This window comes from Onychostruthus taczanowskii, unplaced genomic scaffold (genome assembly GCF_017590055.1).
Source record: "Onychostruthus taczanowskii isolate IOZ18803 unplaced genomic scaffold, ASM1759005v1 scaffold8, whole genome shotgun sequence".
NCBI classification, from domain to species: Eukaryota; Metazoa; Chordata; class Aves; order Passeriformes; family Passeridae; genus Onychostruthus; species Onychostruthus taczanowskii.
The window spans coordinates 6,233,015-6,255,884 of record NW_024505892.1 but is presented as its reverse complement, the minus strand read 5'-3'; the positions used below and the strand labels follow the sequence as shown (position 1 = coordinate 6,255,884).

The 22,870-nt window shown below is 41.3% G+C and overlaps 1 protein-coding gene across 1 annotated transcript in view; it reads right to left on the bottom strand.

Moving 5' to 3' along the window:
• The window catches only part of RSPO3 (R-spondin 3), a 58,613-nt gene that overhangs the window by 10,126 nt on the left and 25,617 nt on the right, over nucleotides 1-22,870 (bottom strand). The window contains exons 2-4 of the mRNA XM_041423824.1: nucleotides 16,760-16,951; nucleotides 15,089-15,235; nucleotides 12,591-12,788 (exon numbers count right to left, since the gene is read on the bottom strand). Of these exons, the coding sequence (XP_041279758.1) occupies nucleotides 12,591-12,788; nucleotides 15,089-15,235; nucleotides 16,760-16,951 (537 nt within the window). The remainder of the gene's footprint in view (nucleotides 1-12,590; nucleotides 12,789-15,088; nucleotides 15,236-16,759; nucleotides 16,952-22,870) is intronic.

Here is a 22,870-nt window from a genome sequence, read left to right as displayed (position 1 = left end):
TCATATGGATCAGAGACTCCAAATGTTCCCTCTCTAAGAGTGACATGAGATTTAACTTTGGCCATCTCTATGTGTTTCTGAAGGATTTTTCTTACCTATTGAGAGCATACCTGGCAGTTTATTGGGTAGAGAGAAGCTTAAGGAAAAGGACATTGGGATCACCAAGACTCATGGGTTGCCTCTGAAAAGGGCTTCAGGGAATTTATATGCCAGAAGGGTTCAGAATTTAGCCCAGTGAAGCCTAGGAATCTTGGACCAAGTTGCCAAAGGGATCTCAGGTTTTCAGGCTGTTGAATCTTTGTCAGTCTGCCAGATGGGCTGCCAGAGGCCAACGCAATGGACAAGCTGGAAGGATACTAGGCAGAAACCTCAACAAATGCAAGGTTTTTTCAAAAACCTGCCTACTTGAAAGTGGGAGTTCATTGAAATCAGCAAGTTTCTGGGAAATGTGATGACTGTAATCTGGTATTTTCAATTTCTTTGGAAAATCAAAGCCTATAAAATATTTTTTAAAAGTGTTTCTGGGTGGGGTTTATGGTGGATGTGCACAAAAGGAACTTGAATGCAAATATTTTAGCATTTCTCATAACTCTTCAATTTAACATGAATCACAGATAGGAGTTGTCCATGTGAATTTTATCCAGGCTGTCTTTCCTTCTTTTATTTTTCTTTTCTTCCCCAAGAATGTAATAAGTTTATTCTTTTCAAATTCCTCTGAGGATGAACTTTGCATTTAGAGCTTTTTGTAGTAACACAGCTTTGCACACTAAAGTGAGCAGCCAGCTTTATGAGTAGCTGGAAGTGGAATGTGAAGAATGATTTTGCCATGTGACAGTGCATCACTGGAGCCCACTTCACTCGGGATACTTCACAAATTGACTGCCATGCTTTTGAGATGGATGCAGGCAAGCTTGTGTGGCCCAAAGGCTGGAGGAGATACAGCTCCCACTGAGATGAGAATGCAGCCTCTCATGAGAGAGCACCCCCAAGTGCTAAGAAAGGTCTGGAATCCCTGATCCACCTTCACCAGGAGATCTGCTCCATGTCCTGTCTCACACAGATCCTGCCAGCAGTGCACAACGGCCATTCTGCACAACTTGCATGTTTTATGTTTTGGCTTGGAGGGTGCCTTAAGAGGGCTACAGCAGTGCTGGTAAAGTGGTAACACCCCTAGGTGTTCCTGTGGTGTGTGTGCAGCCTGTACAGCATGGCTGGTTACAGGAGCTGAGCTGCTGGAATGCCAGAAAGATCCTAAGGAACCTGACGCAAAAGTTCGGCAAGTGATATTTTCAGTACAATGATGTATTGCACAAAGTCAGGATCCTCTCTAGCCTCTCTGGGAAAAATTTGGACTGTGGGGATCAGCAGTCTCTCTCTCCAGCTGCCTCCTGCCTCCAGGTGAAGAAGCCCAGTGTACAGTAGTCACCAAATATGTTCATGCTTCTCTTTCAAACTGAGTAACTAATCATTTTCTTGCCTGCTCCAAGAACTTCTGCTTCAGCCAAAAAAATCAGCAATTTCTGCTTCAGAAATTGCTCACTATTTCTACAGATTTAAGCACCACCTGCTTTTGCAACTCCTTTGGCACTCTTTCATAAGACCTGAGACCAACCCCTGTAGCCACTAAAGGGTAGGGTCTGGAATGGCATGCTCAGAAACAGTTTACAGACAGTGTAAAAACCTCAGGAGCAAGAAAACACCAAATAATTGGTGCACACATACTGTAGCAAGATACTATAAGGAGGAGGATGTTTTGTCCAAGGGATTCAGAACAAATAGTCTCTTACTCCAACCTCAACCAGAGACTCTAAGAAGTTACTTGAAATTGTTGTTGTACTTTTGAAAATGTTACCCAAGATATCTCTATGTCCAGGAAGATAATTTATGTACAGTAAAAGAGTTTGTTTCAGATGAAAACCAGAGATTCCATCAGCCTTAATTATTCACAAGAGACAAGACTCTTCCATCTCCATATTACATCTTCCACTGTGTCACATTTAAACTTGAAAGATTTATGCATCATAGCTTTAGTTTAATTTAAGTTCTCTATGGAAAAAAATCCAGTAACAAAAAAGCATACTTTGTCTGGAACTGCAATCTTTTTTCTCAGTGACAAAGACTTTTTTTCTTTATAATACTGTATTTAAATTACTTTCTCGGGTTCCACAAGCATAAAACAGAGGTCAGAGTTCCTTAATTTTGGTGCTTTATACTCTATGGATAGAAACCACTACTGCTGCAAATCAGAGCTGCCAAAGTGTGCAGAGGGTTCCCCTTACTTCAGTTAATGTTTTGAAGGACCAAATGTCATCCTTCAAATAGAGGGCTCAGGATTCTTCTTTAAAGAATTATTGTTTCCATGCTCCTGCTTAAAGGTAGCAAGGGCTGGATCACCCACTGGAATTCCCCACCACCACCCCACATCCATACAAGAAATAAAGTCAGTTCCTCTGGATTTAAACTAAATACTTCTAGTTTAGCAATGCACGTTTCTGCTTAGGCAATAAACATCTGTCATCTGCCATTCATTAATATTAATTATAAATGGTCACTAGCTCATGGGATCCAAGTCCACCAGCTGAGATTTTTCCAACTCTGACCTTGTGAGGGTTTGTATAAAAAGTGCTGAGAAGGGCTCTTCGATGCTCGAAGCCAGCAATAAGTGCAATTTGCAGAGTGTAGCATTTAGATTGTGCACTTAGAAAAAGGGCAGTCACAAGGGGTGATGGGGAGTGGGGGAGGGAGGGGAGGAGGGAATACAGAAACTGAAATGGAGCTCCTTTAAATGCTTAAGAGTTTTAGCCCGTTCTGCAGGCTAATGACAGGGAGAGGCATTGTCCATAATGAAACCAGCCCATCCATTAAACATTACTGTAAATGAAAGGTTGCATGAATTAAAGGTTGTTCATCTCATGTTTCAGGAATGTAGCTGTGTTTCATGTCTGAAGCCTGTTTTCCTTTTAAATGGGGTTCTTCAGATGACAAATGAAGAGAATTTCAGAAAGCAAATGGGCAGAAGTAAATACACGCTCAAGAACAAAGCAGAGACATAACTGTAGCTGTAAATCTTTACACTGAGGCTACTGTTTGCTGTAGATATTGGGGAGGATTAGATTAGAATTGAGAAATTTCTCAATTACTGGGTCATTTTGTTAGTAAAACAAAACAACAATAGAAAATCCCCACAGTTAATTGTCAAATTCTGACCTTAATGTTAGCTGTATATATTTCTCTCATGCAACACCAGTTATGTTTTTTTTGCTACCATTTTGAATTTCAAGGAACTAAAAATAGAACATTTAGAAAATGCTTTTTCAGAATCTTGAATGGCCACCACATTTTTAAATGAAGAATGTTGGATTTTTTCTTCCAATAATTTTTTGTCACTGCAAAATTGCTTCAACAAAAATTACTGAAAAATACTATTTGTTTGCATCTGTCCTTATTTCTTTTTCAGGCCTAAACAGGCAGCAATATGCCCCTCATGGAACGTATCTGCATCTGCTCTTAAAATAGACACATTTTCCGTGGCAGAGAGTTGCTACCTTGTATCTCTCATAAATTAGCAAGAAAATCCAGCCCTCCACTCTTCCTGTAACAATTGTTCAAATCTGGTGAATGCAAAGAGAAACATGAACATATATCTCTGCAATGCAAATGACTAAACTAGACAAAAATAATGAAAAGTTGATTTCAGTTCTTTGACCCAGGCCCAAATAAAAGTCTGAGCTTGGTAAATGACAGCAGGAGGCCTTATACTGATGTCAGTGGACAGAGATACTTGGATTTGTGCTCTGTAAATAGGCAGTACACTGTCTTTTTGTGGGAGTTTTCCACAAAGCAACAGGCAAGAAAAATTTTTGTGGAAATTTTGTTGCCATTTTATAAATGCTTCTCAAAGAATTATCTAGTCCCTTACTAGTCTATGAATCTGAGCTACTATACTTAGGCTGGCTCTGATAATTGTTTGTCTAACCTCCCTAAAAATCTTCCATAGAGATTCCCACAACCTCTCTCTCGATCTTTAGGATCTCTGAGAATAACACTGGATGTTGTCATCTCATTGAGAATGTTTTGAAGCTTCCCTGGTCCTTTATAACACAAGGTTATGGCAGCAAGTGCTTTACTTCATAACTTAACTCCATACCCTTTTCAAAACTTAACTTCATACCCTTTCCAAAGTCATGAAGGTGAAAGGGAGGTGGCAGCAGAAGCAGAGCAAAGGCTGCATGGAGATGCAGAGATCTGGGTGGGGAAAAACAAACAGAGCTCCCTGGGTGGGGAAGAAAAGGCAAATATCCAGAGAGATGAGGAGAAGCAGCAGCCAAAAAAGTGCTCCTTTGTTTTCACTTTGTTACAAAGGAATGCTGAAAATCCCTGCTTTATGGTTAGATCCACAATACTCTGAAGTCAATGGGATTTCAGTGGGTCTTGGATCAGGCCCTTTAAAATGAGGGCAGCTGTAACACAGTAATGAATGAGTGCCATGCTGCCCATGACTGCAGTGTTATAACAGCATTGCTATACATGGAAGTGTTCCATAGCCCAGGATTTAGCTGATTAAACAGTGCTGGATGTGTCGCCATTAGGCTTGAAACATCCACAGCCTGATTTACTCTGTAGCTCACATACCCCAAATGTTTTGCATTCTTGGACTAAATTTGATAGATGCCCTATCAAACTCCTCTCTTGCATTTATTCCTCTTTCCAGGACACTCAGGTCAAAACAGTGAAGGGTTTAGGTCTCCAGGTGGTGAGAGCCAGGCGGGCCCTGCTCCCAGCAGCCACGTCCCTTCACATTTACATTGTAGCAATATTGCTCAAAAGTGAGAAAACAGCTTGATGTGGGGTCTGCTGGAGCATCAACAGAAAGAAGGTGTGATGGTATCCCACTGAGGCACACATCGTGGAAGAGCCTCATTTCCTCTTCCAGCAGTGACAAACGTGTCCCTTCCTCAGAAAGAGCTCCTTACATCACTAGGAGTTAGGGGAAGGGCTTTGGAAGCATTAACTGTGAGCTGTGATAGAAGGCTAGCGTGGGTATGCGAGGAAGGAAGGGATGAGGCATAGGAGAGAATGGCACGCTGCTCTTCTGCACATTGTCTCTGCCCTGCAGCACTGAGAGGGGAGAGTGGTTGCAGTTTCCCGTGTGCCTCTCCCTGAAATGATGGAAAGTCGCTGAAGGTGAAGGTGCCATGAATAAGTTGTGCCACAGTTGTTCCCAGCTGTGCCGGGGAGTAAGATCAGAGACTAGGCAGACTCTTGCATGTCTGCATAACATAACTGGGAGTTTGTTTAAGGACTCTGTTCGACCTGCCCTTCCCCAGTCATATCTGCTATGGAGGGAATAGCCCCAGCTGGTTTGGTGGCAAGCCAGAAGGTGGATCTGGACTTTGTGGGCAAGGAGCAGACCTCTGCTTTCTTTTCTTTCATGGAATAGACACAGATGCGGGTTTCACTTTCTTGCTGGAGCTTTCAATACCAAACATTTTTATTCAAGAGGGAAGAGTTTAGGCAGGTGCTAGAAATTTAGTGCTGAATGAATACCTGATGGATACTTTGCAAGGGGGAGGAGGGAGGGTTCTTGAGGGGCTTGTATTCCCTTCAGATTTTCCTACAAAGATCAGGCATCTAAAATATAGTCAGCTAGCCAATTCTGGAGCACAAGGAGGCACCAAAAGGGAAGATCAGAAGAGAAAAAGAGCTGATTTCTATCCCTTATTTGGTTTAGTGATCTGAAGACAGCTCTCACATTGTTCACATTTTAATAAAAGAATGCAATCAGCTTTTTTCTGATTCACTTCCCTTACAAGAACAATTGACCACATACTTCTGTCTCAGCTTTGACACTATTCCTATTAATGTGGGCTTGATGCTTTTTATCAACAGCATGCCCAGCACCCTTTTTGTAGGACGCTCCAGAGGAGCTCAGGGCATCTGAGTCACCTCCTCACTGCTCCCAGGCTCCCAGGAAAGGGAGGAGACAGAAGGTGGCAAGAGATGAGCTAGTAGCAGGAAAGGAGAGCATCTTCCAAGGAGCACAGAGACAGTGTCAGGCCAGCACCCTGCAGGGCTTAACCTAATTTTGATATCTGAGGGCACAACCATTTTCACCTAACTGTTCATCAAGATGCATATTATTCTGTACACGTGCACCTTGGCATGGTGCACATGTACAGGAGGTGTGCATTCACGTGCAGTACCATATATACAGAGGCACACAGCATGGATGTACTACCTGCTTGTGTGGTTCACGTGGGTCTGTCAGAACTGAGGTTTGATGAGAAGTTAATGTTCACAGTAGCACAAACAAAATAGCTTGTAGTGAAATTGAACATTACTAGTAATTAGTTCAGTTTTGATGTCTCTGTTTGCAGGTAGTAACTTAGTAAACTTAGTAAAACTTTCAAAACTGCCTATGATCAAGTCTTGGAAATGCTACAAGGTTAAAAATAGGTTTTTTCCCAACCTTTTCAGCCCTTGATTTCTAGTCAGTATATCCTCTACTATTAGCTATTTTGGATTCACAAATCATTTTTACTCATTTTGGCCTTGTTTTTCCCTCTGAAGCCTGTTCACCCAGATCTCTTCTCTTCTCTAGGTTGTGCCCATATTTGCTGGCCAGAGGCACTGGCAGCTGGGTGCTGGCCGTGCTCTGCCTGGTTTGGGGTATCCCCAGGATGCCATTTCCCTTCGTGTTGCAGCTAGTGGATTCCCAGTCTCAGCAGCCCTACTATTGGAAGCTGGAAATGTGTTAAAGTTAAAGAGTCAAAACCCTTGCAAGGAAAGGAAATGAGAAGCCCTCTTGGCAGCAACAAATGGAAAATAAACAACCAAACTCTTCACAAGACAGATTCCTCAATTATAGTAACTCAGGCTCGCAAAGGCCAGAGTTAGGGCCCATTGGCATATGCAATATGTAAACACAGGGATGCAGTAATTAGCTTCGTGTTCATTTTGAGGTTTCAGAAGTCCTGTGACCTGCCATGGAGTAAGGTCATTAACCATAACCACACTAGTGGCCTTCACACAGGACACCCCGTCTCTCACAGTTACACGAGTGAACTGTGTGCTGGGACGTCTCCCTGGCTCACATGCTCCAGCCCTCTTGTTTTAAATGCCACTGAGCTATATATGAGTGAGAGGATGTGACTTGTGCACTGTGATAGGAATATCTTGCGTTCCCGCATAGCCATGCTTAGGACTTAAATGTGATTAAGTAAAAGTAGTCAATACCAGAAATATCTAGAATTGTAATCAATTTTTTTTTCTTTTAATCAGAAAAAATATTTGCTTAAAAATAGTATTCTGAGGAATTACTGAAGCAGTATGGGCCTCCATTGCCTTGGGAAGAGACTTTTATCTTTGGAGTATGGAGTGTATAGGGATAGACTATTCATTTGAAAAAGTAGATGTACAGCCATTACTACACATTTATCAACACAACAAAATGCTGCTCTGACCTGATTTTGCCAAGACTAGGTAAAATTAGTACTGAACATGATTATTTTTCAAATCCAATTTTTGTTTTACTGTGGTTCCCCTGAAATGCCATCACACCACAGCCAATTGAAGACTTCTTCAGACATTATCTGATTAATATGTTTGGAAGCATTATGTGGACACATAAGAGGTGGAAGAACTAGCACAAAGAAACAACAGAAATGAGCTGAGTCTCAGTTCTCTAGGCTATTTTATGAACCTGCAGTTTTATATTCACATGTTATGTCATACAGCATAGAAGTTATTATTTTAATTTATTTACCAAAAATTTATGCACTTCCTCCTTAAAATTCCTTAGCAACAAATCTTGTTCCCTTAGTTCCCTTCTGTTCACCAGTCTGCATCTAGAATTCAGCTCCTCACTTCAAAGGCATTTCTCTCTCTCTTATTCCTGCTGCAAACTTAAAAAGAATCACAGCATAGTGTCTCTATTCTGTAGAGCTTAAACAATTAGCTGACAAGATACCTCACCTCCAGGGGATTGTAGTCTTTTGAATTTTAACTAAAATTATCCCTCTTCCTCTCATAACAGTATCTTGCTTTCAGACTGTACAAGGTAACAGCTGCTACATTCCACAGTGAAAAGGAAGCATGCTATTCTGCATTCACCCACCCATGTCTTCATGTCCAATGCTTCAAATTTTGCCTGTCAGGAATGGGAACTTTCTTTGGTTTGTATTGGCACAGAATGGGACACAGTTAAGTTAATATTGCTTCTGTCCTCTGAACATCGAAACACCACCAGTGTGCAAAAATTCAATATAAGAATGAGAAACAATTGAAATGGATTTATTTGCTTACAATAATGTAGCTGTGTAACCGATGTCATCTATCTATTGGCTTGCGTAATACCCAGATTTCTAAGGTGTCTTCCTTGTTCATAATGAATACTAATTTTGGTGAGTTCTTTTATTATCTTCAAACTGATTAAAATATATTCTCTGAAAGTATGTGAAATTGTCTGATCGATGGAGGGTTTAGTTGGGACTCAACAGAAAGTCATATGGTGAATATTCTCTTCTTGGCAGAATTAGTCAAGAACCCTCAAGAACCCTCCCTCCTCCCCCTTGCATGAAAACATGCAATTCTTTCCCCACAAATACTTTTGTATGCAGAATATTGGAATTTCAGAATATTTGTATTTCGTCCAATAAAGTCAATCTCATACATTTGCAAACAGTAGTCCAAAGGGACTTTTGTTAGGCCAGAGCACATTTATTAAGACAAAGAAATAATATTGATGGATAATTTGCAGTGGTTGAGAAGCTCTGGAAGTTTTACTTTTCCAGGACATCTATTTGCCATTAACAGACATGCCTACAGGAAACACGTGTCTTAATTTTTATCTGTCAATGAAGGGTAGAAGCCAAGAACGTGTTATGTGTGGGAAGGTAAAAGTTACAGTACACTGCACTGAGTGAACAAAACAAAAAGTGTGAAAAAAGAAAGAAGAAAAGAAAGAACTCGAAGAAGTAACTGGAAAGAAAAAACTGGAACTTAATATCATATAGTAATGCAGACTAAAAAGAACACAGCATCATGGGTTCAAAAGAGGAGAATGATGAAATAAATTACAGTGAGGTTTGGATGGGACTGAAATACAAAAGAAGCCTGTATGTGAAATACATGGGAATTACCATGTCAGATCACACTGGGATCAACTAATTTAGTGCTAAAATAAGTAAAAAGAACGTTTTAGGCTAATTGAGCTATTTGAATCCTCATTATTCCCATTTGTTTGCATCCATTCTGAAAATATTATCATCTTCTCACAGTAAAACATCATTGCATAGCCATTGAAGGAGAAATAAAGGGTTGCAAGACATCATCACCATCAGCTTCAATGACGCAGCAGCAGATGGAAACAAAGAAAAAAAGCCGCCTTCATCTGCTTTATCTTGTTCTGCGTAGCTGTTCCAGAGACATGTCCTTGCTGCTGTGCGATAGCAGCGCCTCCACTGAGCAACATCCTGTCGCTGACCTCAACGTCTCGAGCAAAGTCATTGAGGCATCTGTGACGAGCACACCCCGTCATCATGTGGTCTTTGACCTAAATCCCTCAGCCACAGACATCTATCCAACATGGAAACAGCCAAGAGTGACCGAGCTGACCCTCTCTTCATGGTCATGGAGAAAAGATTAGCAGCACTGCTGGTCACTGCCGGCTCTGCTGCAACACTTCAAAAGCCAATGCCATGGAAGTTCAACTCTAAAGCAATGCCTGAGTGGCCACAGGGAGTTGTACAATACAAAAGAGCCTTTTCTATATTTCTCAATAGTAAATACAAACTTATCGACTTTCCCTTTCCTTTCAAGTGTTTCTGTTGTCACCTCCTTCTGCACTCACTGACAGGGCACAGCTACCCTTAAGAATACAGCCTGGCTTGCTTTCTTGGGCAATTATTCTATTGTTCAAAGGGAATAGAAATTTCTTTTTGTGTAATAAGGGACAGTAGCAGTAGGGAAGATATGTTGCCTGGAGATTAAGTTGGAAAGCTTTGTTTCCCCGTTTCAGTAGGAATAGAAGGACAATTTATAGCTTAATTCTTACCTTCCTAGCCTGTCACCATAATTCAACCCTTGAAGCTCTTTTATCCTGATGTTTCATATGTGATTTTCCTCAGTTTTATTACAAATTATCTTTCTTTAAAAAAGAAAAAAAAATCATCTCCCTGAAGTGATGAATGTGAATGGAAAAGACTTCTGTGAATACTGAGAATGCAAATGTCAGAAAAAAGAAAAAAAAAAAAAGGGAGCATCTCAGACACAGGCATACAAATCCCAAGGGCACAGACAGAGTGGGAACACAGGTTCCTCATTTGAAGGAATAATCTACTGAGTACAAAACAGGCTAGAATATAGACTGTGATTTGCACGAAAGATGGAAAAAACCCACCTTTATGCATATTGCAGAAAAGAAGGAAAGAAAAAGATTCATGATTGTGAACAAATTCTTGTGGTGCACAGTATTTTTCAAGTATGGTTTGGCTCAAATCCCATAAAATAAGAATGGATAGCAAAATACGTGAGTAGTTTCTTCTAACAGGAACAGCAGGCATTTCTCAAACAGAAATGTCTTGTCCAATCTGAAGTGTTTGCCAAATTGCTATAAGCAAACACATAATATCATCACCTCAAAAAAAAAAAAAAAAAAAAAAAAAAAAAAAAAAAAAAAACCACACAAAAACCCCAGATTCATAGTCCAAAATTACAGTTCAGTTCTATATTTTCATCTCTGTCAAGATTAGGCTTTGGTAGGGAAAAAAATGGACTCTTTCCCCCGTTACAGTGGGCTAATGAGAGGCTGTTTCATCTTGTGCCACTGTGTAGAAACAGAAGCAAGCATAGACATTTTGAAAGTAGAAATCTGTAGGATTTCTAAAGGGAATCAGTAAATGGGTTGTCTTGACTGTGACCTTGACACAGGTACAGCTCTCTACCTCTTCAGGATACTGCCTGACACAAGGAGGAGGAGGTGACATCTATGCCCTATAGATCAGTAAATCTACCCAGTTCTTGGGTGAGGAGGAATCACCTGTAGCCATCTGGTCCATAAGATCCTCCTTCCAACTATAGAATCACGGAATCTATATTGGAAGGGACTCTCAAGGATCATCAAGTCCAACACCTGGCCTTGAGCAGGACACCCCAACAGTCACACCATGTGCTTAAGAACATTGCCCAAATGCTTCTTGAGCTCTTGGTGATGTGACCACTTCTCTGGGGAGCCTGTTCCAGTGCCCAGTCACCCTCTGGGTGAAGAACTTTTTCCTGATATCCAATCTAAACCTCCCCTGATATAACTTCAGGCCATTCCCTTTGGTTCTGTCACTGGTCAGCACAGAGAAGAGATCAGTGTCTGCCCCTTCTCTTCCCTTCATGAGGAAGTTGTAGACAGCAAGGGGATCTCCCCTCAATCTCCTCCTTTCCAGGCTGAAGATCAAGTGACCTCAGCTGCTCCCCATATGGCTTCCCCTCAAGGCCCTTCAACATCTTTGTGGCCCTCATTTGGACTCTCTCTAATAACATTATTGCCCTTCTCATGAGGTACATCCCCAGGGAATGAGCTAACCTTCAAAAGGGTTACAAGATCCAAGCCCCTTGAGTGTTTCCCTAAGTCAACTGCAGCAACTGCAGCAACCTGGCCATCATTTTACAGTGGAACAGGGGGTTGTTGCTTGGTGCCAGCAGCAGCTGCTGCCTTACAGATGTTCACACGGAGGGGCAGCTGCTCCACCTCTTCCACTCACCTTCCGAAGGGGTGGGAGGAAAAAGAGAAATAAATGAGATGTGGAAATTGGAGGGACAGAGAAAATGGGAGGAATGGAGAAAAGGAAATAGTCCATAGTTCCTCCTCTGTCAACCAGAGTAACTTCACTGAGGACAGATCAAGTACCTTCCCCTCTTCAAGAAGGGAAGAATAATCAAACAGTATCTACTGAGTGGAATTTGTGTAAATTATTATTTCATAGACTTTTTAAGCATCTCCCAGTCTTAATAGATGTGATGCCACTCCCTCACTGCCATGCTGGGGAGTAAGTCCCACAAGCTGCCTTTCATGACCCAGATGCAGATGGCAGGATCAGGTTGTGTTGTTCAGCCAGAGCTAGTGAAAATAGTTCAGGCTGGGAGAGAGGCCCCAGCACTGCATATACAAGAGTTAAAATCTTGTAGGGAAGCATGAAATAAGAATTGGTTTGGAGGAATCCCTCTGTTGAAGCACAAAACTTGGCTGCCTGATGTCCAACAGACAACACCCACCATGACATGTTTTATGATGGATCTGTTTGTTCTGAGCACTACAATGCAACTTTTCATCTTGGCAACTCTTTCAGCAGACAGAATTGGGAGACAAAATGCCTTCCCTTCCAGCCCACCCTGTCCTCTCTGGATCACACAAAGCACATTTTTTGAGCAGTGTTAGGATTTTATTTTCTGCAGGCAACGGCACAATTCTCTCCAGCCCAAAAACCACCACATCAACGGCATCTTTGGTGAAGCCTGAAATTGAGCCCTAAGAATTCAGGTGTGAATTATTTAAAAAAACACAGTATCAATCTCATATTATTATGATGATAACTTGGTACCTTTTCCTTCCTTCTGACATCTCTTTCTTTGTACAATACATTTTCTGCTCTCGGTTGTAGCTGGGCAAGGATTTCCCCTTGCTGACGGATGCTGTATGATCTCTTTGACTCTTACTTCATTTCCTCTTTTGAAACCACAAGTTTTTCCTTTCTTCATGCAAGGGCTCCATGGACTCCACTCACTAGTTTCACAGTGCACTGCAATAAACACAGAACAAATTTAGCCTGAAAAATATATTTTTGTATACAGAATACATATGGTACATTATTTTCATTCCGCATCAGCCAAAAGGAGGCAAAAACTAATGGAATTAATCAGTAGTGAGTTGCAGCAATAAATTGATAGAAATTGGACTGTTAAGGATATGCAGCAGAAAATACTGTCAAGTAATGATGACAGTTACTATTTTCTACTCGCTGTTTTGTACATTCCTGAAACAAGGCAGTAACAGCACAATTGGTCTTAATGGAATCAGTTACTGGGGTTTGTTCTGACTTTGGTTTGATGGAGGTGTAAATCCTTTCAGCTTCGGTGGAATAAACTTTGGTCATGCCTGTGTGAAAGGTGAGTGAAGCCATTGGGTCAAGATGCTGCAGCTTGTCTCAAAGGTGGAAATTTAGAAATTGGTAGTTATAAAGGACCAACTGATATCAAAAAAATGTTACATTGGAAGTCAAGTGTCTTTGGCCATCTAAAGACCCATCATCTGTAGCATACACAAGCTGGAAACAGGCAAAGCAGAGGAGAATTTGGGTCATTGTGAGGCTTCAAGCTTTTCAGAATGGTGCAGGTTATCCATTCTAAACCAGAGTGATGTGAATGTGCATCCTGTACTGTTTGGAAGTCAGAAGGTGTGTCATTTCATGCTTATCCAAAGAGTGTGAACAAAAAATTGGAGTAAACTTGGAAGGCTAGCTGTCCTTCTCTTATGCCATCTCACTATCTTTCTCTTGAAAAAAGATAGTAAATGTATACATTTGCTTTAAGTTCAACTGTATGCTTAAGGTTATAAGTCACCACTGAAGAAGGAAAGACTTCCGGCTCCTCTATAAGGAGGCATTAGCAAGTCAACATTTTTCCAGATCCAGAATTTACTTCTAAATTTTCTGAAACTAGGAATATAACAGACTTTAGGCAATCTCTGAACCTTCCTCCACTGGATTGTCATATGGGTCACTTTTTTCATGTTACACTGGAGCTCTTCTGCTAAAATAATTGGCTTTCACATGCACAAAAATGTTCTGGTTTTACTCCATAGCTTTAAATGGCTTTTCCTCTCTGATACTGACTCACTGTTAAAGCAGCTGAGTCTACAGCAGTTCGAAACAGCCATAAAGAAACAAAAATGATCCCTTAAATTTCTTTCAAAGGTGAAAGTCTTTGCTTGAAAATAAAACCATAAAAGCCTACACTACCACCTGAACTAATATATATTTGAGAAGGAAAATGCCAAACTACTGCACATTATTTTTATTCCTGCGTTACTTCCCCTCCAAAACACTTGATGCCAGAGAGAGCTGTGTGCATGATACTGTGGAGAAGATTTCCATCACTTGGGCCAGACTGTGCCTGAGTACTCCCTGATTGCTGGTGGCTGAAGAGGTTACAGCTTGCAGTGCAGCTCACATCCCTCAGCCACCACAATTCACAGCCAACACACTGAAATAAGCTGAACCCTGCCACAGCTTCAGTGTGCCTGTGGTGGGGGATGCTAACTGCAGCTGTTCACAGGCAAACATATCACTTGTTCTTTCATTTGGAGGGATGGCCAAGGGATGGAGCAGACAGTTAGGTGTGGTGATGTCCACAAAATTGCCCTTGTGTGAATAATTGGAGCTTTTGAGTCAGAGACTCAAGATACAAAAGCAAGTCTCTTCTCCACAGCCAGTGAGTCACAATGACATCAATCTTACTCCTTCAGTGTCAGTGACACCCTATTTGTAATCCTCATTTTCTGAAGTCAGGTGATTATTGTACCATTTTGGAGATTGGAGGTTTTCTGGGGGGATGTTTCCTTAATATATTAGTTTTTAGCCTTAACCTTTGAAAAGGTAAGCTTCAAAATATTGTTGCATACATGCTTTGAAGGCTCAGGTGGTACAAGGGAGCTAAAGTAAAGCCATTCGTATTTTAATCTTTTTTAAACTACATATGGGATCTGACTCAGGGTTTTTTAAACTTTGATGTTAGTGGTGATGCATAACACAGCAACCAAGCAAGAGATGTGTGTCTTGCTACCTCAGGGCAGACCAAACAGGCTGTCCTTCCTCTGGCAGAATTGCTCTTAGCATCAAGGCTCTTTTTGTGGGACACAACCAAGTTTGTGCTTCTTGTGAAGTAGCAGACTTGGGAAATACCTTGAGTGTTTTGTGCTGGGGAATACATTTTGTCATGAAGAACATTTTAATTTCCCTGGTGTTGCAACTGATCATGCCTTCCTTAGATCCCACACCCCCTCTGAGAAAACAAGGCAGGACTTGGGGAGCAGCAGACTCACCGATGCTGGTGCACTCCATCGTGTGGTTGTTGGCTTCCAGCCCATCAGGGCACTTTTCAAGGCACTTTCCACTGTATAAGTAAAACCCACTTTTACACTTTGTGCAGAAGTTTCTGGTGAAGCAGGTATCACAGTCAGCTTTGCATTCTGAAACGCAAACAGTAAACAGCAGCGTTGTTGCCCTTTGCCATGATCTGCCTTGGGCTCTCTCACATATACCAGAGTCACACAATTCTAGCAATGTCAGACAATCCTCAAAGGAAGCAAATTACGTTAGGTCTTCTTCCTAGCCAGTACACATGGTGAGGCCAGCCACAAGTGACCCTGGCATGGATGAGAATTGAGATAGGATGGCCTGATGCTGAACAGCCTCACACTCCTAATCTCCTTGGAGACCTATGCAAATGGCACTCAGAGCAGAGCACAAGAGAATAACACTGTGCTGCTTCTGTCCTACCCTGGCACCACATAGGTACTAATTAACCCCATGGGACACAAGTGCTGGGTCAGCTTCACACTCCTATCTCCTGTCTCCAGGAGATAAAAAATAGTCTTCCAGGAGAGAAAAAAAAAAAAAAAGCCAGAATTTAGAATCTACTTAGGAGTGGTTTTGATCAACATATCTTTCTTTTTTTTTAAATGGTTCCCTGATGTTCAAGCAGATGTTCTGTAGTATTTAATGTATTCTCTATATGACTGCCCAAATTGGCATTGCTGCTACATTTCCCAGTTCTCAGAAATTTTTAAGAGGAATGCATAAAACCTTATGTATGGCACAGCTCACGTTTGATATGCAAGGCCACACACTGCTAAAAAGTGAGCAAATACTTTGCAGTGTCAAATTACTCTGTAAGACTTTACTCTGGGGTCCATTCATTAAATAACTTTTATTACCAGGTAAAAACTGAGAAAGTTTCTTGGCCATCGCTCTTATGTTTTTATATCACCTGTGGGATTAAAAACAGTGAATTCAACAACAAAAAGAGGAGTGGGGAGGACATTGTGATCTTTTCCAGCTCATTTATGGTTCAAAAATCCATAGTGGGGTCATAATGTTGCCTGAGCAGTAAAGAATACGGTTGGCTTCTCTGTACCCCAGCCCGGAGACAACACAAACCAGTAAATTTCCCCAAATCAGGCTGAAACCTGGTCAGCTTCTACAGGCATTCAGAGAACTACAGTGAGCATGAGACAAGCTATAAAGAGACCAGGGCCAACCATATCTCCAAAGCATGCCACCTGCCACCTTATTTCCTTGTCACAGGGGTCAGGCAAGTAAGGGCAGTGGGTTAAACAGCTCCAGCCACCAAGATTCAGCATTCCTCAGTCCCCTCTCTCTCTTCAGAGCTGCCGGCGTTCTCTTTCTTCTAGAGGGCAGTGCCTGGTGCTCACCAGTGCTTCCCCTTCACATGGGGATGTAGAGGAGGAGGAGGCAATCACCTGGGTTCTAGGCAGGTCATTCATGCAGAACCAGGATCCCTGAGCTTTAAAGACCATTTTGTGGTCTTTAACTTCTTGCTTGGGTTAATATTTACTGCACTACTACAAAGAACTGAGCAAATAAGGACAGAGCCTGTCAGTCTCCTTCTCTGTTGACTTGACTCCTAAGGAGACACAGCATTCAAGAGAGAACAAACAAATCCACGTGCTTCCCCTTTCCCCAGCACTTACTTGCACACTTATTAATGTCGGGATACCGTGTCCCATAGTATCCACTTGGACACGAGGAAAGACATACTCCAATCTGTTTCATGCCAATCCTCTCCAGAACAAAAAAGAGCCTGGGCTTACATGACAGGCATCCGTTGTAGTCAGAGCATGTAGCACACCCTCCTTGGCAACCCTGGCTCACGTTAGGATGCACTAAGAAAAGAATTAAAAAAAAAATAACAAACTGTGAGAAAAAAATACATTAAACAACACCATGAAATAATGGTTCCTCTGCACTTGGAATGGTGAACCATCCATCTCTCTGACAGCTCTTAAAGATTGCTTCATTTTTTCTTGTGCCTCTTATGACCTGACTTGTCATTCAGAAATTATTTCATCTGCATAAAAATGAGAAACTCAGCTGACATCTCCGCAGAAATAGTTGCAGAAATAACCAACACTAAATAATCTTTGAAATAGATGGTATGGAACAGCAGCATTCTAGAGAACATTCGTTTTTGTTTTCCTTATTTTCAGGGGCTTTTCTACCTTGTGTGCACTTGTTTCGGCAGATAAATTCATGTTTGTTTATTTTTCCTTTTCCTAGTTGGATGATTAAAAATCGATCTAGTGTATATTTTCCTTCGTTGACTAAATGCCATTTTACTTGAATTCTGCTGTGCAGGAATATGCCCTTGTAAGATCTGATGATACTTTGCCCTAAAAAAAAAGATGCAGGAGAGCCATCCTTCTCACCCTCCTTCTTTCCCTGGAATGTTCTCTCTGGCATGTTTTTAATCTCTAACAATTACAACCTGATGTTTAGACTTAACTGTGGCATTTACCCTGCTCCAGTCTCAGCATGTAGCATAGGCAGGATTATATTTGCCTTTCAATTGAATTGTTCTAATTCTTCAGACAAGGAAAGTGAAATTTATTACACACACTGCCTAACTTCTTTAGGGGCTTGGGGATAGCAGGAAAGAGGATGCTGTTGCAGACTATCTTTTCAGTAGCAGACATTAATCTGCTGTGTGATATAGTGAAGTGTATTACTTCTCAGTGGTAAAGAATAAAGTTTTGCATCCTCCTGTACTTTAGAAGTTGTTACTTACTTTTAATTCTTTCTTGCTTGCTTTCTTAATTAAATTGACACTAAGAAATAATGGAGCGTCAAGTAACTCCAGACCCTGTGTCCACTCTTTTTTTGGCCCTGTCTTGCATGAAAAATAGTCTTTTTTTTAAGTGCAAGCTTTAATGTCTCAGCCTAACACATCTGGTTATATTTCATATATAGAAGAAATACAGTCCTCATTTGTAACTTGTATTTCTAAATACTATTGGCTTCCTGTTCTGCCTTCTCCTCAGGCCAGTGATAATTTTATAGATATGAACATGCATGGTGTGATTGCCTATTTTAGTGCTTTGATTTTATTTTGATCTGCAGACACTGCTAAATAGCTTGCACACATGATTATCTTGTCTTTTTCAACTCCTTTCTGTGGAGCCCTTGGAGTCAGACCAGGAGTCCATAAGAATCCATGGCTTACATGTTGAGAGGCACCACTGCCCGCTGCTCAGGGCAGGGTTGCCTGGCAGGGAAGTTCAGGAACACCTCTGTACTTTGTTCACTTACACTCTCAGCAGAAAAGTCATGTCCCATGAATGGGAAAAGCACTTGGCTGGGCTCTGAAGTTTCAATGACAAGTCCTGCGATCTGAAGAACCTCAAAAGGAATTCAAGTTCACTCTTCCTCTTTCATTAATGAAATGAGGACTGAGAGTTATTACTCTCAGTAGGGCTGCACATACATGAGATATACACACTTTGGCCTTGCTGTGCACAAGCAATTTCAGTAAGAATACAAGAACTCAATTCTCTGTGTGTACCGAGACAAGCATTTTGTAGCATAACTTAAAGGAAATGTGTTGACAATGAGGACATGACACCACTATGAAAATAAATGACATTCAGCAGTGAGAAGTTGCAACCTAAATTCAATTATCATACTTGCTTTCACTAGACTCTCAAAATACTGAGTACTTAATAAATATAACATTCTTTTTTTCCCCTGAAAATATTCCAAAGGCACAGAGCTTATTGATTTTGAAATTAAGAGCCTGGAAATTTCTTTCTTTCTAAAGTTAAGTAAATGAAAACATCCTTATCTCTCTCTCCTCTGTCTTGTGGTCCTTGTATGAAACAGCTTTAAAAGGCAGACACAGTAATCTGATCTAAGAAGCTGACATTATTTAAAAACTATCTGTGACTTTCCTTCACTAGGTCTGACAGTTGGATGAAAAAGCAGCTGAAGTACAAAATATTTGTCATCAAAGCTGCTGTATAAAATATGGATGATCACTTTTGACGGGAAACATATTATGTGTGAGCACCTGTGACACATCATTATGAATAGATTCTCTTGACAGGGAAAACATTGTGTGCAACTGCTCTGAGGTCAAGATGTGTGTGTGAGCTGAGACAGGCAATACTTTACTATTGAAATATGATAATTCTCTATAGCTAAGATCCATTACATGGCCAATTTCTGTTCCCCCTTTAAATCCAGAAGTACTAAGTATAAAATAAAATGCACTCCTTGCCATTTTCATAATTTCTGCCTCTTTTCATGCATTCCGGATACATTTCGTACAAATAACACAGCAAAAAAGGAAAGCATAGCTCCAAATGGAGAATGTTATTGTTAGTGCTATGGAGCAAGGAATAGGATAAAATATGCAAGTCAAGCTCCACTGATTTCATGTCATGTTATAACTAAATGTGTGAAGCAAAATAAGCTCCAGTTCTTGGAAATTCTTAAAGAAAAATATCACTGAAAAGTCAGAATTAACATTTTACATGAAGCACAGGTTTTTTTTCTCTTAAAAAGTATTAAAGAGATGCACTTTTTTGATTCTCTTACTGCATTTGGCATTTCTTTCAGTCTTGTATCTGTGTAATAAAATAGTTTCTCATTTGTCTTGCAGTAAGGGCAGAACCTTATTCTGGCCTAGGCAGGAATCACAGCAGGGAGGGACAAGCTGGATGCTCCAGAAACTGGCATTATTTGAAAGCACCGGGCTTTGTCATTGAACCTGGAAGAAAAAAATGTGGAGCAAAAATATTTGTGCCTAGAGAATGCAATAACGTGTTTGAAATTAGGCATCTCCAAGCAATGAAGATCTCATTCTTGTTACCTCTCAGCCTCCTCCCTCCCTGGTTCAGATCTAGATGCTTGCCATACTCTTGCAATGTATGGGCCAGTCCTTCCCCTGCTACAAAGGCTGGGTGGGATTGAAGGGATTCCAGAAGCCATTCAATCTTCTGGGTACAGAACTGGCCCTTACCCTTCCTCTCTCATTGAATCAAATTGTCAGTACCTGCAGATCTCAAGTGCTTCAGCAACTGCAACCATAAACCCAAGGAAGCAACCAGAAGTTTTACCTCTTTTTTAACCTGTATCAGACACAGAGCTCAGAGTTTAAGTGGTGTGCCACAGGAAGCTGGAAACCTAAACCCACCTAGTGAAATCTAGTCACGGTACACTAGGTATAAGCATTGCTTCAAATTTCTATACTAATGTAAACAGTAGAAATGGGTAAGTAATGTATATCCACATTAAGAAACACTTTGAAGTGAAAAAGCAGGTGATAAAGCACTAGGAGAGCACAGACCACTCCTGTTAGCCACAAATAAGAGATGTGGTATAAGGGATGAAGAGAGATTCAGTGCCTTGGCAGAGGGTTGGGCACTGTGGCCTTGCAGGTTAGACAGTGGCTGCAGAACCAGGAGGTATGGAGTGTAGCATAGCAAATATGTCCAAGACTTGCACTTGCTAAATACACTTGCTTGAAACCACTTGGTCTTTGGGGCAGCCTGCTCCGTTACAAAGACCAAAAAAAAAGAGAAACATAAAAAATTCTCAACAACTTTCAGAACTGAATCAATGGGGATGAAATATTCCGTGCATGACCCTACTAACCATTGAATGCTCTGCCCTCTTGTATCCAAACACTTTTTGAGCACAGTGAAATCGTAGACTCTCAGGGATGGAAAATGCAGCATAGCAGTGGGCAAAGCAAGTGGTGGGAGCACAGAGACCCAAAGACAAGTTCTTTTTCAGCTCTTACACAAACATCAGCCAGAAGTGATACCAACTACTCATTTGCAGACTCATGGCTGGCTATAGGTCCAAAATCTATACTTTCTTTTTTCTTTTTGTAAAACCTAAATAGTGGAGATTAGAGAAGACCCTAAATGGATGTTGAACTACCTCCTGTCTCCTTCTCCTCTCTGACTTTAAGCTCTTTTATTCCCAGAGGCCTCTTTTTGTGCAAGTCATTTGTCCAGATATTAGTTTTAATTCTCATTAGCAAATGAAATATCAGAATATTTTCCAAAGCCCTACTCTGGAAACAATGAGTTATAGTCTCTGTTAAAAATAGAAAGTTAAGGATAAGGAGCTGAGTTTGAATCTGAACTGTCATGGACAAGAAGCTAGATTTTGACCGTGTGTAGCAAATAAATTCTAAACCTTTGCGATTATATTTTTCAATCAATTTTACTCCATGATTAGATTAAAACTTAGGGGATCAAAAAAGCATGAAAATAAGAAAATGCAGGAGAAATCCGGCTGGGCATATGTTCTGACACCTGGGGGAAAGCATGGGGTAGAAGAATATTCTTTGCCCATTTGCTGCAGATGAGGTGCCCTGTCTCATCACCACTCCAACAACAAGATATCCTTTTAGAGGTTTGCTCTTGAAATGGATGTGCTAGGCAAATGGAATCCATCCCTGCTGCTGCTCCTGGTTTCTCAGGCTTGCGTGTTCTCACAGGAAATATTTTCACAGCAGAGCTGCTCTGGAATTCGGCCTTCCCAGCTGGGCTGCTCTTTGCCGGGAGAGCCAGACCCCACCTCAGCTTATACCACCACGCAGGACCCAAATGGACATTAGCCCTTGTGGTGGTGGGGATTTGGGGTGGGAAATCCCATGGGTTCTCGTGTCATTCAATTGCTCTGTTGGCTCACTCACGTTCCTTTCTCTTTCCCTTGCCTAGTGAGGAGCAGCTGCCTGTGGTGGTGGCCTGAAAACAATACTTCATCTAAAGCAGAGCCACTCTCAATCATGCAGACCGTCCTTTAGGCAAGCACAAAGAGCATTTGGCAGTCAGCTCTTCTAATGAGAAAGTCATTAAGGAATTCAGTTTGCAAACCACAGCGTATTTCCTCAGACTCTTTCTTGGACAGTGTTTCTTTGTGTGGAAAAGCACTAGAGGTGGGATGCACAATGGTGGGGAAAAAAGCTGAATTGTCGTGCAGGCGACAGGCAGTGGAGAGCAGGGACAAATCCCAGGAGCGTAGGACATCCCTGGGAGAGCCACTATGCATGGGCTTGATAAATTTGTATTATCAGCGCTAAATAGATTGCCAGCCTGGGCCAAGGCGAAACCTCAGCTCAGTCTTGCAGGCTAAGCTCTGCTTGATCACTAGTCCTGAAATCACCTGCAGGGAGGCAAGGGACTGGATGTGCTGTGATGGGGGATCAGCTGGGGAAGGTAAACCTCTGCATGGCAATTCCTACGCTGGATTGGCAATAAGTTTTCTGGGATGAAGCTGAACCGGTGGTGATAGCTGAGGAATGTGGACTCTCTGTTCTGCCTCCTCTGGATGTACAGGAATCTGAGGCACCCGCAAAAGAGGCAAAAGGGAAAAATCAGTCTAATAGTCAACTGTTAAAGGCTTAATGTCTTCTGCTTCTCTTTGTGATTTGATCTTCACAAATATTTTAGGACTTCTCTCTGAGAGGGTGGTAACTCCTCCAGAGATTTGCCTGACTTCTATTTTACTTCAGAGTATTGCTGCATTCTGATACAAAACATGTAGCAAAGAGGATTCCCAAGTGTCTTTCTATGTTTTGAAAGGAAAAGATCTTATACAAAACAAAAAAAATTTCCCCAAACATCTGCCTGGCTTGACAATATTTTTCTCTTCAAGAGGCACTTCGCATCTGAGGGAAAAGAAACCAACCTATTTTACTCACCAAATGTCAAGAGTTCTAAAGAGCAACACAAATGTGAGTGTGGGACCGTTCCACATTCTCAGGGAGTATCCATAACTGTTTCGTAGTG